The following is a 16,428-nucleotide window of genomic DNA, read 5'->3' on the forward strand; positions in this document are numbered from 1 at the left end:
GGACTTACTGAGGTTCAGGTTCTTTGTGCCTCAAAGCAGAAGGGATTCAGTGAAAGACAAAGTGACGGGCGAAAAATAGATTTATTAAGATAGAATGTTCGTGAGAGATGCAAGCAGGCAGGTGAGGAGGCTCTGCCCTGAGGATTAGGTGGGCTACACTTTTGTCATCCAAGGGGAGCGGGGGTGGGAAAAGACCCCTTCTTCTTCTGTCTTTGAGTAGTAGCTCCTCTGTATCTGGTAAGAGAGGATTTGACCATATAAGATCAAACTAGGACTATCGAGGTGCTTATTCAAATCAGCAGAAGATCAGTCCTTAAACTCCTGCCCTTGCTCCTAAAGGTAACGACCTGAGGCACATCTCCTTTTATTTGTGGTAAGCCTGCTTGGTTCTGAATGGCTTTCTTGAGTGATTATTAACTTACAGTGGTCTCCCAAAGTTCCCTAGGTTTCCCTCTCTAGCTATGGTCCCCTACTGGGACTTCTACAACTACATGTGTAACTATCTTACTTCATCCCTGTCACTTCTGCAGAGAGAGTTATAGGGTATCAGGGAATTCAAGATTTTCTGTAGAAGTTCCTATCTCAATTTCAAGGTCTCATTTTTCCCAATCAGGGCCCTTATTCTGGTATAGCTGACTTGTCTAGTTTGAGAATTTAACCACTCTGGAACTTGGCTACACTTCTGACTAAATTGTGGGCATGACTTCAAGCTTCTCTGTCTTCCTGATTATTACAATACTCTGAAGTTAGGATCTCACCATCCCTTCTGTAACTGAATACAGCTCCTCTGATTTGGAAATTGCTGTGGACCTGACCCTCCTTCACTGATGAGCCTGTCTGCCTCAAGAAATCAGAGGGATTTCACTGTGAGCCCTCTGCACATGGGTCACTGCCATACTCCCTTATGTTCTTGGTTCTGAACTTCATTGGTGCATGCTCTGTCCTTGGTCTTTAATCTCTAATGTTAGACCACTGATGATTTTGAGGTCTCTATTTGCAGAATTTCATATTACTTTCCCAGAAGCACCATTACGCCTGTGCTTAATCATAGACTAGTCTGCATTTCCTTTACTCTGATGTCATCTGCTCCATATTTTGCATAAAAAACATTTAAGGTTTTTTAATGCAAAACATAAAAGAACCAGAGTTCCTATCGTGAGTCAGCAGACTAGAATCCATGAGGATGCGAGCTAGATCCCTGGCCTCCTTCAGTGGGTTAAGGATCTGGTGTTGCCATGAGCTGTGGTGTACGTCACAGATGCAGCTTGGATCTGGTGTTGTTGTGGCTGTGGTGTAGGCCGGCAGCTGTAGCTATGATTTGACCCCTAGCCTGGGAGCCTCCATATGCCGTGGCGCAGCCCTAAAAAGACAAAAAAAAAAAAAAAATTAAATGTTTAACATTTATAACATTCGACATCTCTGTAGAGATTTTTCTTATTTTTAAGAAGTCCTTCTCTGGGCAACTCAGTGTAATTGGAGGGAAGGAAGGAATATAAGTTAAAAGCATTATTTCAAATCACTGAGTTGAAATGGATGTCATATTGCACTCAAGTATGGGGTTGCAATAAACTTTATTATTAACATATATGATGTGTTTATTCTAAGTCACATTCCTTCTGTGAACTGCAGCTAGGACTATTCTTCGTCTTCTCCCTTATGAGCTTAGGGTCTATTTCTTCTATTCTCCACAGAGATATAAAAACTACCTGTTTGGGGAGTTCCTGTCGTGGCTCAGCAGTTACGAACCTGACTAGTATCCAGGAGGACAAGGGTTCGATCCCTGGCTTTGCTCAGTAGGTTAAGGACCTGGAGTTGGCATGAGCTGTGGCTTGGATCTGGTGTTGCTGTGGCTGTGGTGTAGGCCAGAAGCTACAACTCTGATTCAACCCCAGCCTGGAACTTCCATATGCTATGGATGCGGGCCTGAAAAGACAAAAAGAAACAAGAAAAAGAAATTACCTGCTTCATATTTTGAATGGTGGTTTGAAAACTTCTTAAAATAGTAACTACTAAGTAAAAATACAATTTATTAATAATCTGGGCAAATGTGGTGGGGATGGACTGTTTGTATACAGATAAGCTCTAAAAAATTGAAAAATATTAAAAATCATAGACTTTCAAAACTTGGTGAAAAATACCAGCTAAAACAGCTGCAATAATTGAATATAGTTACTACAGAGCAGAATATGAAGAGCAGGACTACAGGTTTTCACTTTACATGTTAAGTATAACTTAGGTTTTAAAATGATGTACACATACCACCCTGTTAAGAATGAAAATAAAGTAAAACCTAGTAGAATTCTACAAATGTAAAATCATTGGTCTTCATAACATGAGATGTTACAAAGAAGCTTGAAATGTGAACAAAGGGTACCAGCCATTAAAACATTTAGGTTAAAAATTTATATGCCACATTTACATGTACAGTGTTTAAGCCCGCCTAGGTCATCTTTTTAAATTATGTTGACAAAACTTTCAAGTAAAACGACATAAAGTACAAATGTGAAGATTCTCCCTTCAATCAGTGACCAACTATATGATCATTTGAAGATGTGCTAATGAATTTTTTTCTGGCCTCTAAAGACTAACATTTGCAAACTCTACATAAATTTAATTACATAACCACATAAAATATATTATCGGTATCTCTAAATTTATGAAATCTTGTCTGAACCATAATGAAGCATCACACTTCAATATTTTTTTTTCTCAATTTTTATTTAGAAAGTTTAGTGAAACAACATGGTATCACAGTTTAGAAATATTTTAATCTCATTATAATTTAACATTTAAAAAATCTAGTAATTTTTGATTTTCAACAATGAAATTTATAAAAATAATTTTGCATTTATAAAATAAATCATTATTCAACAATAAATTATTCATTTTTATTACCTGAAAAAAAGTAGTGTGCTATATAAAAGCTATAACTTTCCTTATCAACATCTTGAAAATATGCTGAAAACTTCAGTTCTCCTTTGTCCAGCATTTTTGGCAGTTAAGTATACAAAATATTATATTACACATCCTCTGACTATAGTTATTAAAACAAATTTGTTGGCAATATTTTCTAAAACATGGCTGTTTAGTAAATATATGCAGATAACTTAGAGTGTTCATTAAAATGATGTATGTTTTATATTTTAAAGGTTTTTTTTAATATCTTCCAAGAGGACACACAAAAAATTAAACAGAAAACTACAAAATATATTTCCTCTTATAAAAATCAAAAGCATTATTCATGAAATAGAGACACTAGCATAAATTAAAAAGGAAGAGAAAAGTTAAAATTTTCTTCTGTTCTCACTCTCTCAAAGATATATTTTAAGGTTTCCAGGTCCAGCTCTTAAAGGAACTTTATTGATTCTATTAAATCAATGAAGTTTCTATGTAATCATTTTTCCATTTTAAGAGTTCATAAGTTGGTTAAAGTTAACAGAAGATCTTTACTTTCAGGGTAGGTAGGGACTATGAAATCATAATCTTAGAAATTTTGAAAGGTTCTGTAAAAATCATTTAATGCAGTCTCTCAGAGTGGGGAAACCTTTTTTATATCATTAATAATTACTAAACCAGTTTTTTCCCTGCTTCAGCAAATAAATGTGTATGTGTGTGTGTGTGTGTGTGTGTGTGTGTGTGGAAGAGAGAAAGAAATATTGCTGTTTCTTGAGGCAGCCCATCACTTGTTTTTAAATAAGCTGCAGCTTTAGATAATATCAAATAGTTTGAGGCTCCAATGAACTATAATTCTCAGTCCACTGATTTTTGAAAATATGCTGAGTTAGTGATTTAAATTTGTTTTTGCTTTCATCATAAACTACTTGGTATATATTTTATTTTCTTTAATCCATTTAAAAGATTTCTTTTTAGAGGAAAGACTTACTGAAAGTACAAAAATGTTTTCTTATTCATGCTGCAACAAATTTACACTTAAATATGAGTTATAGGGAACCCAATGGATAATATTCAATGATCACTCAATTACATATATTTAAGAACCGCAGTAAGAAGCTCACACTTGCCTTCCAAACCAAAGATTATTCTTGTGAAAGTTAACCAGACCTGGGCTTGAATGTGGCACTCCTACTCCTTAGGTTAATAAACTTTGGTTAAATTACTTAAACCCTCTAAGCTAAAGGTTTATTTATAAACGAAAGATAATAATACCTCTCTTACAGGGTTGCTATGAGGATTAAATGTGTGACAGATGGCAAAATCATCTCCCAGTATCAGATGCCCAGAGATGTACAGTTTTAGCTGGCACCAGGCTTTCTACCTAACAGACTACACTCCCAGCCTCCCTGAGAACTAGATGTGGACATGTGCCAAGTTCTAGTCAATGGATGACTACTTCTATATTGTCTTAGGAGAGAGAAATAAATGTATGCCTTGGTTGAGCCACCCTTTGAAGGGTTACTCTTTTACAGTTTAGCCTGTATCCTAACTGATAAAATTAACACATTTTATTTTAATATACATCTTCAAATATAGGCAGATTTCAAGGAATACCTTAGTCATCTTTGGAATGCCTATTTATAATTTTCTAAACTCTACACAGGCATATTTCACTGTGGGCTAAAAAGGTGCTTTTTAGACACAGGATAACCATAAGTAATCCTCCTTTGAAGAAATACATCCTATTCTACAGCAACGCTTAATCTTTCAAATTTGAAGTTTTGAAATTATAAAAAAAATGGTTCAATTAATATTAATCTGGGATTTCTGATCTACTGTTCTTCTTCAAAAAGAGTCCTTAGTTCTACATCACATCACCATAAAGCAATTATTTACACATTTAAATTAATAATAAGACAACAAATGAAAGGTATACATAAGATTCAACTGGTTCAGGCACAGTACAAAGGAAGGTGGAAAAAATATACTGTACAAACATATCAAAAGTCAGATATACACTGATTGCATCTAAAGCTTTCAAACAATAGCAACAATGAACAAAATGAGCATATAAACAAGAAAAGAGGATACCATCTTACAACAGCACCATGAAGAAGCCTTGGCTGAAAGTTTGGCAAAAGTGCTATCCTGAGATATTTCAAGACCAACAACATTTCACATTTATGCAGTGCCGTTCAGAAGTAAACATATTCTCACAATTGCTTTTGTTTGGAGAGAGGCTGATGAGAGATGACTGAAGCTTGGTTTGCAGCTATTTTGTAAGGTTCTTGTCCAGAGCCTTGAGGTGGGGAAGGAAGTGGGGTTTCAGGAGTTGCTAAAAAAGAATCAAAGAATTGTATGTAATGGCGACAGTCACCCTGGCCCATCCCATTATATCCTGCATGGCACCAATATGCATTACTTTATTTTGGATATGTTTTAAAAGACTGTATACAAAGTAGTGATTATAAGACATTATCAGGTCATTTACATACCATTGGAGATGCACTCCCATCTTACCTCCTCAAATAGCATTAAATTAGATCATATTTAAAAATCTTGATAGTCAATGGGGTATTTTCTACCTTCATTTTCTTCCTTCTTTCCTGTCTCTCTTTCTTTCTTTCTTTTTACTTTATGGCTACACCCATGGCATATGGAAATTCCTGGGCCAGGGACTGAATTCAAGCCACAGCTGTGGCAACACCAATCCTTTCAACCCACTGTGCCAGGCTGGGGATTGAACCCACACCTCTGCAGTGACCTAAGCCACTGCAGTCAGATTCTTAACACACTGTATGACAGCAAGACCTTCCTGCCTTTCTTGATAGCATTTATTAGCATTTGAGTCTCTCATAATCCCAGCAGAAAAGAGTTAAAATGAAAAGAATGAACAGAAAGCTAGTTTTTTCCCCCAAATCTTAGAAAACAAATGTTAACAATACTTGCAATCAAAACAGCACATAAAACATGATTGGTTTAGATTTCACTAACTCATTAGATGACATAAAAAAATTAAGGCAAGATAACTTTTCAGACTTTGAAATCTATGCTGTAGTTAAAAGCATCTGAAAAATACTAGCTTGGTCACTTCAAAATTATTCTATTACAATTGACCTTGGCTTTCCCTATCAATGCAAAGGTCACTGAGTAATTTAAAAAAGATGTTACAATTAGAATATTTCATTGTCTATAACAGTATTTCCTTGTATTGGCAAATTTTTACCATATTATAAAATAATCTAAGGGAAAAAAATAAAATAAATAAATAAAAATAAATTTAAAAAGGAGTTCCCATCCTGGCGCAGCAGAAATGAATCCGACAAGGAACCAGGAGGTTTCGGGTTCGATCCCTGGCCCTGCTCAGTGGGTTAAGGATCTGGCGTTGCCGTGAGCTGTAGTGTAGGTCACAGATGCAGCTCAGATCTGGCATTGCTGTGGCTGTTGCATAGGCCGGCAGCTGTAGCTCTGATTAGACCCCTAGCTTGGGAACCTCCAGATGCCATGGATGTGGTCCTAAAAAGACAAAAGACAAAAGACAAAAAATAAAAAATAAAATAAAATAATCTAGGGGCCATTCTCTAACTTTTAAAAACTTGAAATATTTTAGTACTCATATTTATTATTACTCCATATATTTAACAGAAGAAATAGAAAATGTTTGATGATCAGAATGGGGCATTGCAAACTTTATCCATTGGTTTTCTGAACAGTTTAAAAAATTATATAGAAAGAAGAGAACAGTCCCTTTTGCCTGTTTTTTTTTTAAATACATCAACTTTATATAATTAAGTATGAATTAGCAATTACTTAAAAATAACATTTTTAGATATAATTTAATTAACAAAAGAATCACCAAATTTGCTTAAAAATTATTTCTAGGAGTCCCTGTTGTGTAAAGAACCCAACTGGTGTGCATGAGGATGCAGGTTTGATCCCTGGCCTTGCTCAGTGGGTTAAGGATCCACGTTGCTGTGAGCTGTGTTGTGGGTCATAGACACGGCTCAGATCCCATGTTGCTGTGGCTAAATACATACAAATATATATGTATTCAGGATAGATCAAATAGTGCAACAGTCTGCTCTAAAAGACCAAAAAAGTAAACATGAACTTAAATTTTTGTGTGTGCTTGTGTTTAATGTTTTGCTTTGTGTAAAATATTAACTGTTCCAAATGAGCACAGGCAAAATAAAGTTGCCCTTTACAAATTAGTCTCTTAAATATTATGTTGAAAGAGGTAAAATAAAAATGAAAAGTTTGATGATGTGGTTCTAAAATGATTAGGGTTAGTACATAGGCTTTTAAAATACTAGAAAACTAGCATTTAAAAAGTAAAGGATTCAACCACCAGCAAAATTTTAAGCTTTCTTGCCAGTTGTCTATAATGTTTAATGTGTTGTTAATGTGTTTTATTTTCCAAGTTTATAAATAACTGATCTCTAAGAGACAAGACTTTTTGGTGTGCTTTTGGGATGGGCTCGCTCTGCTATTGACTATTAATTACATGAAAATGGTAACATTTTCTTGCTAAGAATGGTCCAGTGTGAAGGTCCCTCAAAAAATTAAAACTAAACTGAAGAAAACAAAAACACTAAATTTTTTTTTTTTTTTTGGTCTTTTTGCCTTTTATAGGGCCGCTCCCTCGGCATATGGAGGTTTCCAGGCTCGGGGTTTAATTGGAGCTGTAGACGCCGGCCCACGCCAGAACCACAGAAACGCGGGATCTGAGCCACGTCTGCAACCTACACTACAGCTCACGTCAACGCTAGATCCTTAACCCACTGAGCAAGGCCAGGGATCGAACCCACGACCTCATGGTACCTAGTCGGATGCGTTAACCACTGTGCCATGATGGAACTCCCAAAAATGCTAATTTGATATATGCCCCTTAATGTTTTTTTACAGCAGCAGTATTTACATTTACCAAGATAGGGAAACAACCTAAAAGTCCATCAGCAGATTAACAGATGAAGAAGATGTGGGATGTGTATGTGTGTGTAGTGTACATAGATAGATAGATAGATATATAGACAGATAGATAGATAGATACACGTATCTCTATATATATAATATTACTCAACTGTTAAAAAAATGCAATTTTGTCATTTACAACAACATGCATGGACCTGTAGGATATTATACTTAGTGAAATAACTCAAACAGAGAAAGACAAATACTATATATTTTCACTTATATGTGGATTCTAAACAATAAAACAAGTGACTGAAAATAACAAAGGAGAAGTAGACTCATAGATACAGAGAACAAACTAGTGGCTATTAGTACGAAGTGGGGAAGGGATTAGATAGGAGAAGGGGATTGAGAAGTGCAAACTACTAGATGTAAAATAGATAAGATAGCAGGATGTAATGCACAACACAGGGAATATAGCCAATAAATGTAATACAATCTATAAAAATATTGAATCACTATGTTGTACACCTGAAACTAATATAACATTGTAAATCAACCATATTCCAAGAAAAAAAAAAAAAGAATGGTCCCAAACGAATGTCTTTCAAGTACATTAGGGCCCACAGAATAAATGTGCTATTCTGTACATCATTAGCATATTTTAACAATTTCATTTCTGCCTCTGTCATTTACTCAATGGACTTTGTGTTCAGACACAATTTACAATAGACCTACCATTATATATATCTACAGGATAGCATTGTGAACATTCATTTCTGTGGCTTCTACTCTCCCTACCACTAGGTAGCAATTAGACTGAACTCACTAAATGGTTATCACATTGTACTGGACATTTGAGTAAAACAAAACTGTAACTAGCTATTAAGGGCTATTGTAAATTTAGTAGGCAATACAGATAATCGTAGTAATTACATCTCAATAACTCAAGACATCTCAGTGAGGTGGCTGGTTTAGTGTTTACAGGCAATAAATCAAAGGTGAATCTGGGATTAATTAGTATAAATTTGGAAGCAATTAATTCTAGATATTTTGTCAAGGAGAGATTTTTTAATCTCCAAGGTGGTTTATAAAAATAAAATTTGTGTTAAATCTGCATTAATATCATATTAATTAGCTACTAATGACCCCTAGTACATAATTAGTCCAAAGAACTAAAGAAGCTGAAGGTCTTTTCGCACAATTCTAATATTCATGAATTTTCAGTTATTATAGCTTAGTTAAATGGCACCAGTCTTTGGAAAATATAGTTCAAATTTCAGTTAGCACAGTAACTCAAATTAACTGTGAGTGGTGCGTAAACACAAACTAACTAGTTAGTGAGTTAGTGTTAGCTCACTGCTAATTCCTCAGTCTACAAATAATTACTGAAATAATAGATGTGCGTTTTGACCAGTGACTAATCACATCACATCCTTCAGTCTGTCCATCATTGGTCAATGAATATATTTCATTCAGTTCACACACTGACTACAATGCATATAGTTGTGTTACCTGCTTGTCTCTCTCCCAATGATAAATTCACATGACATTTGCAAAAATGGACAGTTGAAAGAGAACTAACCAAAAGGAATGAATGTGCAGTAGAGAAACAAAAAATGATAACGATTGAAGTGAAATTGAAGTTGAACATAAATGAAGTTACAGAAGACACGGAACTGCTGACTATGGAAACACTGACACCACCACTGTTTGATTCTTTTAAAAGTATCCAAGAACTCAGTGAAGGAAAACTTGTCACCATAAATGAGGAAAACAAATTGTGTTGAAAGAGATCCCAGAGGAAGTGAAACTGGCAAAAAAGTCACATCAAATGGATTCTCAGAGACATTTCAGGATATTGAAAATGCAAAGGATAAAATGTTGGAAGTTAACCCGAACTTCCAAAAGAGTAAAATTCACCAAAGATGCTCACTTCCTCTTATAAGTTATTGGAGGAGGTGGCAACCACTGTTGAAACTACTCTTCAGATCTGTTTTACCAAAACAACATATTAATTCTCCAAGTTTCTAATATTTTAAATTACAGTGTACTAAATATTAGAATTGCTATTTTAAGCTTCCCAATATATTTATAACATATAATTAAAAGAATTATTAGTGTTTTCATGAAAAGATGTTTAACATCACTCATTATTAGAGAGATGCAAATCAAAACCACTCTGAGGTACCACCTTACACCAGCCAGAATGGCCATCAACAAAAGTCTACATCAATAAGTGCTGGAGAGGGTGTAGAGAAAAAGGAACCCTGTTACACTGTTGATGGGAATGTAAATTGGTGCAACCACTGCGGAAAACAGTATGGAGATTCCTCAAAAAACTAAAAATAGAATTACCATTTGATCCAGCAATCCCATGCCTGGGCATTTATTCAGAGAAAACCATGACTCAAAAAGACACATGTACTCCGATGTTCATTGCAGCACTATATACAATAGCCAAGACATGAAAACAACCTAAATGTCCATCGACAGAGGAGTGGATCCAGAAGATGTGGTACATATACACAATGGAAAATTACTCAGCTATTAAAAGGAAAGAAATAATGGCATTTTTAGCAACATGAATAGACCTAGAAATTATCATGCTAAGTGAAGTCAGTCAGACAATGAGAGAATAACATCAAATGCGTTCACTTACATGTGGAATCTTAAAAAAAGGACAGACTGAACTTCTTTGCAGAATAGATACTGACTCACAGACTTTGAAAAACTTATGGTTTCCAAAGGAGACCATTTGGGGGATGGGGGGATGCACTACGGTTTGGGATAGAAATGCTATAAAATTGGGTTGTGATGATTGTACAACTATAAATGTAATAAAATGCATTGAGTAACTAAAAAAAAGAAAAAATAGGAGCAAGCATAAAAAATAAATTAAATAAATAATTCTTAGTGTTTTGACAAACATATTTAAATGTCACAAGCAATCATAATTTTCTCATTGATTCTTAAGATTCCTTTGCATGGGGAGTTCCCATCGTGGCTCAGTGGTTAACAAACCCGACTAGCATCCATGAGGACATGGTTCAATCCCTGGCCTTGCTCAGTGGATTAAGGATCCAGTGTTACCGTGCTTCCTTTGCATGGGTCCAACTTAGTCATTTTTATGGTCAGCCAAAGCTAGGACTGCTTGTATATTCTTCTGTGCTTCCCGAGCCTATGAAGTATAAGGATTTAGGTACTCGTATTTCCCTTTTAGGGAACAAACTCAGACCTAAGGAGAATAAGTGACTTGCTAAGTATCACAATCTCCCACAATTCAGTCCTGGAAAAGAAATTATGTCCAATTTTTACAATTTTGGCGTAATACTAGATTCTTTCCTCAAACTCCACTTTTTCTTGGTAATTAAGTTTAAGAGATATTACGATTCAAAAGTAGTCCAAATACTTACAAATCTGGTCTGTATGAACTAGGGTTGACATGGGACCCAAAAGTATAGTTTGTCCCGTTAATGGATCTTGAGATAAATGTGGGTGCATCGGATGATGGAGATGGTTAGTATCACTGGAAGCACCTAAGGAAGATAAAAAGATGCTTGCCTTAGTGATATTTAATCAGGAATATCAAGTTTACCTTGGAATAATTAATGTTTTGATTGACAGCTTGAATATTGCTATTTTTGTAAAGTGCTTTTTGGGAATTCAAAAATAAATTAATAGAGCCACTGCCATATTAAAGACAATGTCAGCTTTCAACGTACATTGGCTAGATTAATGTTGTATCATGTTACATTGTATATTAACAATGGACCTTCTGTGCGGTTTCCTGAAATCATTAGGTTTGCTGCCTGTTGTTAAGGTAATTCCAAGAATCACTTACCTCAAGTTTGCAGTATTTAGAATCACCCTAATAGCATAAACAAACAACTTTTATTTCAGAAAGATAGCATTAGAAACACATTAAGCACTAGAACCTAAAATTAAAGTGATTTTTACAAGGAAATTTAATCTGGATCAGAACACAAAATAAAAGATTTCCTAAATTATGCCCGACATCTACTATAGCAATGAAATCCCATTTTTCCCTTCTCATCGGCTTGTGTAAACTAATTATTTCAGGAGCAGAAAGTGTATTTTTAAGGTATTTACTATACGCATTTTTTGGTTATGTTGCAATTCCTATGTCCTAGAGCTTTTAGAGATGGTGAGGCATAGAAAATATAATATACTCCAAGAAGTACTAAAATAGGAAATATGTTTCTATTTATCATATTTGGAAGGACCTGGAAATTGAGATAAAAAGGGGTGGGGTGGAGTAAAGGTGGTGGAAGCGAGTAAGAAGGGAGGTTTGGATATGTTCAATATTTTTGTATTTTTGAGTACATTAACATCACAGACAAAAAGTATACAGGTCAAGTTTGTTCTAGAATACGCTGTGGGAAGCTAATAAATAAGAGAGAAACTGTTAAGCATACTCACCACCCAGTAACATTTCCTGAAGAAGGTTGTCGATTTTAACCATCCCAAAAAGTTTAACAAATTGGATTTGCTCAATCATTTGCCAAGTGATGCTTTGCAGTGTGGGCAGGAGCAGAAGCAGCTCTCCAAACCTGCCGCGGGAATCATACTGCCGGTCATTGATGTAGTCTTCCAAACTCAGCTGTACTTGGAACCGCATGTTCTTAATCTTCACTGGATCACTTAGCCCTTTTGCATCTAATAAAGAAATAAAGAGGGCAGTCTAAATACTCAATCTTACTACAGGGTGTACTTTTTTTTTTTGGACATGACCCCAGTGTACTGGAGTTCTGGGGCCAAGGGTCAAACCCATACCACAGCAGTGACAATGCCAGATCCTTAACCTGCTGAGCCACCAAGGAATTCAGAGAGTAAATATTTTCATATTTTAAAAAGTAGTTTAATTTCCACTACTATTATTTTTAATGGAACTTTGGAAACAAACCTGGATCAAAAAATACAATTGCTTTCAAACAAGCATATTCATTGTCATCAATCTGAATTTCCTGAAAGGGCCGGACCAGCTCATCTAGAACCCGATTGGCCACACGGCTGATTTCAACTTCACAGCTGTTGCGGTGGATAACGTAATTGTTTCCTAGGTAAAACAATACATAAATAAACATTAAAAATAATCACTCCACACATACAAAAACTGTCAGATTTTGTTTAAATGTTTACAAATCAATGTTTTAAATGCTCTTCCCTTGAAGAAATAGGAATGGCACTTCCTCTCTCAATAGTATTGTTAGTTCTGTTAGAAAAACTTAAGAACACTGATGGGATCAATAACATTGATAATATGATCACATGCATTTTAACAGCCTCGGTCACTGGTGATAATACTAAAGTACAGACTAATAACAAGCTAATTATTGACAAGGGAGAAACAAGATATAACGATTAGCTTTCCACTATGTCAGTTAGCTATTAGTGCCTTAACTCATTAATGAGCATAATTACAAAACCTAAAGAATCTCTCTGGCTTACAGTGAATTGGAAGCAGCATTCCTTTAGGGGTCTAGGAGTATGTAGGTGTAACAACGACTGAGACATAATTTTAACAAGCCTAAGTCGATGAAGTTGCTTTTTTAAAATTAGCTTGTATACTCTCATGAGTTGCCTTATCACATAGTAAATTCTCTCCTCTTGGGCCTTTTTAAATAGAGATGGGATGATCACTTTATAAGGCTGAATTCAAGGGAGTTCAGAAATTGGACAGAAAGCTGGACCACCTTATTCGTAAAGACGTTGCACCTTAGAATGTCTCTGGCCGTAATATGATAATACCATAGCTTCTAAAATATTAGAAAATTGGCAGCTTATTTTAGCCTCTAAAATAACAGCTAAATGTTTATGTTTGGTTTTATAAAAAGTGGAATATTTTGAATTCTTTCACTGAGGGCAAAGACGATCTTCAATATAATAACGTGTGCAAAAATGTTTTTTAAAAATGTAGCCCTGCTCTTCTCATGAAAAGTTAAATTGCCTAGTGATTTAGGGTAAAACAATTTAGAACTGTGTAGCAAAATTGTTTTGTGTTGTACGTATATTGCATGCAAATGCATACAGAGAACAGTATTGTAGGGGTCCTAAAAATGTAAGAGAGCATTTAATAGAATTTTAAGACAGTCTCATTAGATGGTCTAGGATCCTGCCGCTATTCCTTACTTGCTTTGTGATCTTAGGGAAACTTTCTCTGCCTTCATTTCTCCACCCACAAAACAGGCTGAAAAATAATACTACCTATGACCTAGGATTGCTGTAAGGATGAAATGAGACCATGTCCATATGTGTGTAATACATCTTAGATAGTAAGTTCTCAATAAATATTAGCTGATTGGGATATTATGTTCAATTTACTCATATTTGGGACAACATATCTGTCACAAAAATCAGCAGACTATTTAGTCATCATTTCACACCACCAAAGGGAAGTAGAGCCAATAAGCAGTATAGGGATCGGCTCTCTCAATAGGAAACCTAATTTTCTAAGAGCACTTTCTTAATGGAGACACAAGCTTTTTCCCCTCTGTGACTTATTCTACCTGCCCTCTATGTTCCACCTCCCAGCCTATGTTTGCCTGTTGCAGCACTGCTATTTCCTGTCAGGATTTTTCCAGACACTGTCACCAAATTTTTTCTTAAATTTGGGATTTTGTAGCATATCAAGGCTCATGAGATCACAAGAAATAAACATGTTCCTTAAAAGAGAGAACTCTACCCAATAGTCTGTGATAATCTACATGGGAAAAGAATCTGAAAGAGAATGGATGTGTGAACATGTATAAATGAATCACTTTGTTGTGCAGCAGAAATGATCACAACCCTGCAAATCAACTCTATTTCAATAAGACTTTAAACAAAGAAAAAAATAATATACACCATAATTATTAGGTAGATACTAAGGTGTCGGAAACAACCCTGGGCCTTCATAAGATGGTGACACGAATCACTAATTCTTCGTCCTGCTATGAAGTAAACATACCTCAATACTATGTTTCTTGAGCAACATCTCTTTCTTATTTTTATTTAGTTATTTATTTTGCTTTTTAGGGCCACACCCGCAACATATGGAAGTTCCCGGGCTAGGGATCAAATTGGAGCTGTAGCCGGCCTACAGCACAGCCACAGCAATGCAGGATCCGAGCTGCGTCTGCCACCTACACCACAGCCCAGGGCAATGCTGGATCCACCAGATCCATAACCCACTGAGCAAGGACAGGGATTGAACTCGCATCCTCGTGGACACTAGTTTGATTTGTTTCTGTCGAGCCACGACAGGAACTCCTCTCTTTTATTTTTAAAGCTTAACGCACCCTGAATATCTCAATGCACTCTGAACTTGCTTGTGATAAAGGCAAGGAAAATCAGGGCTTGAGTGAGCACCTGACCAATTAGTCCAATTTGTGAGGAGACAGCACCATTTGACAGTGTCAACGAATGCCTGTACCTTCAGAATACAGAACAGACCTAGTGGAAGGATGGAGCATGCATAATTGTTCTCAAATTAGAGAAAGACTTACCCAAAAGCAAAATATCTTTATATGCCATAGATCTCTTTGTAGCTCCAAGCAGTAAATGTTCCCCTGCGTGAGCTCTTAACAGTGCCACCTTAATGAAAAATTCCAAGATTAACAATTAATTATAAAATGTAATGATTAAAAGATTGTATAATATGAGTCTGATTAACTTAGTGTTCTTTAAGCTGGGGACTTTTTTCTTTTTAACAAACTATAGTAGCCAGAGATTCTTGTCATCATTAAGCCTTCTATTTTTCTATTTTAGCATGTCAACAGAGTTTTACTTTTCGAAATTTTTAAACCTAAGAAGTCAATACAATGGCAGCAAAAAAAAAAAAAAAAAAAAGAAGAAGAAGAAGAAGAAGAAGAAGAAAACAGAACAGTTCAGTGTTTGGGAGTAAATGATGTTTGGAATAGAGTCAAGCAAATCAGAGTTCACATTCCGGCTTGGTCGCTTACAACCTGTTTAACCTTATGTTAGTTAACCAGTATGTCTGGGACTCATTTGTGGTCATCTATCAAATGGAGATAGTGACAAAAATCTCAAAGTGTGGTTGGGAGAACTAAAAGAGAAAATATACGTAAAAATGTGATCTCTTCCACTTAATAAACTGAGGAAACAAAAGCAAAGCCAAGCTTTGTGATGTAGTGAAATGAAGATTGGGAATTCTTGGGTTTTCTAGATTGAAACTTTAATTCTGCAGGAAGCTCTCAAATGAGCTCAGCTGCCTTCTGAACATCATCAGTAGGAGGAATAGGAAGCATTTCAAATTGAACACATCAAAGTGATGCTTCTCTAACATCTTCATCATCTTATTAAATGGCGCCATCATCCAAAACGCTTTTTCATGTCAAAAACAAGAGTCCATTCGAACCTACATCTAAGTGTGTGGTAAATCTTATTGCTGCTTCACTACTACTATCACCCTTGCCCAAGCCTTGTTCATTCCTCTCCTGGCCCAACACAATACACTCCAAAGAGCTAATAGGTATTCCTGCTTCCTTTCTGGTCCCTCCATCCTAAGTCTGTCTTGATGATATTTGTATAATGATAATCACTTAATATCACTCCCTGCTAAAAACTCTTCACTGGTTTCTTATTCTCCTTAGAATAAAA

The 16,428-nt window shown here is 35.7% G+C and overlaps 1 protein-coding gene across 1 annotated transcript in view; it reads right to left on the reverse strand.

The window, feature by feature from the left end:
• Positions 1-3,832: 3,832 nt before the first annotated feature.
• HNF4G (hepatocyte nuclear factor 4 gamma) overlaps positions 3,833-16,428 on the reverse strand; it is a 130,352-nt gene continuing 117,756 nt past the window's right edge. Inside the window, exons 7-11 of the mRNA XM_047783718.1 lie at positions 15,315-15,402; positions 12,734-12,886; positions 12,250-12,486; positions 11,223-11,345; positions 3,833-5,230 (exon numbers count right to left, since the gene is read on the reverse strand). Coding sequence (XP_047639674.1) covers positions 5,109-5,230; positions 11,223-11,345; positions 12,250-12,486; positions 12,734-12,886; positions 15,315-15,402 — 723 coding nt within the window. The 3' untranslated portion in view covers positions 3,833-5,108. The remainder of the gene's footprint in view (positions 5,231-11,222; positions 11,346-12,249; positions 12,487-12,733; positions 12,887-15,314; positions 15,403-16,428) is intronic.

Source organism: Phacochoerus africanus, chromosome 6 (genome assembly GCF_016906955.1).
Source record: "Phacochoerus africanus isolate WHEZ1 chromosome 6, ROS_Pafr_v1, whole genome shotgun sequence".
Classification (NCBI taxonomy): Eukaryota; Metazoa; Chordata; class Mammalia; order Artiodactyla; family Suidae; genus Phacochoerus; species Phacochoerus africanus.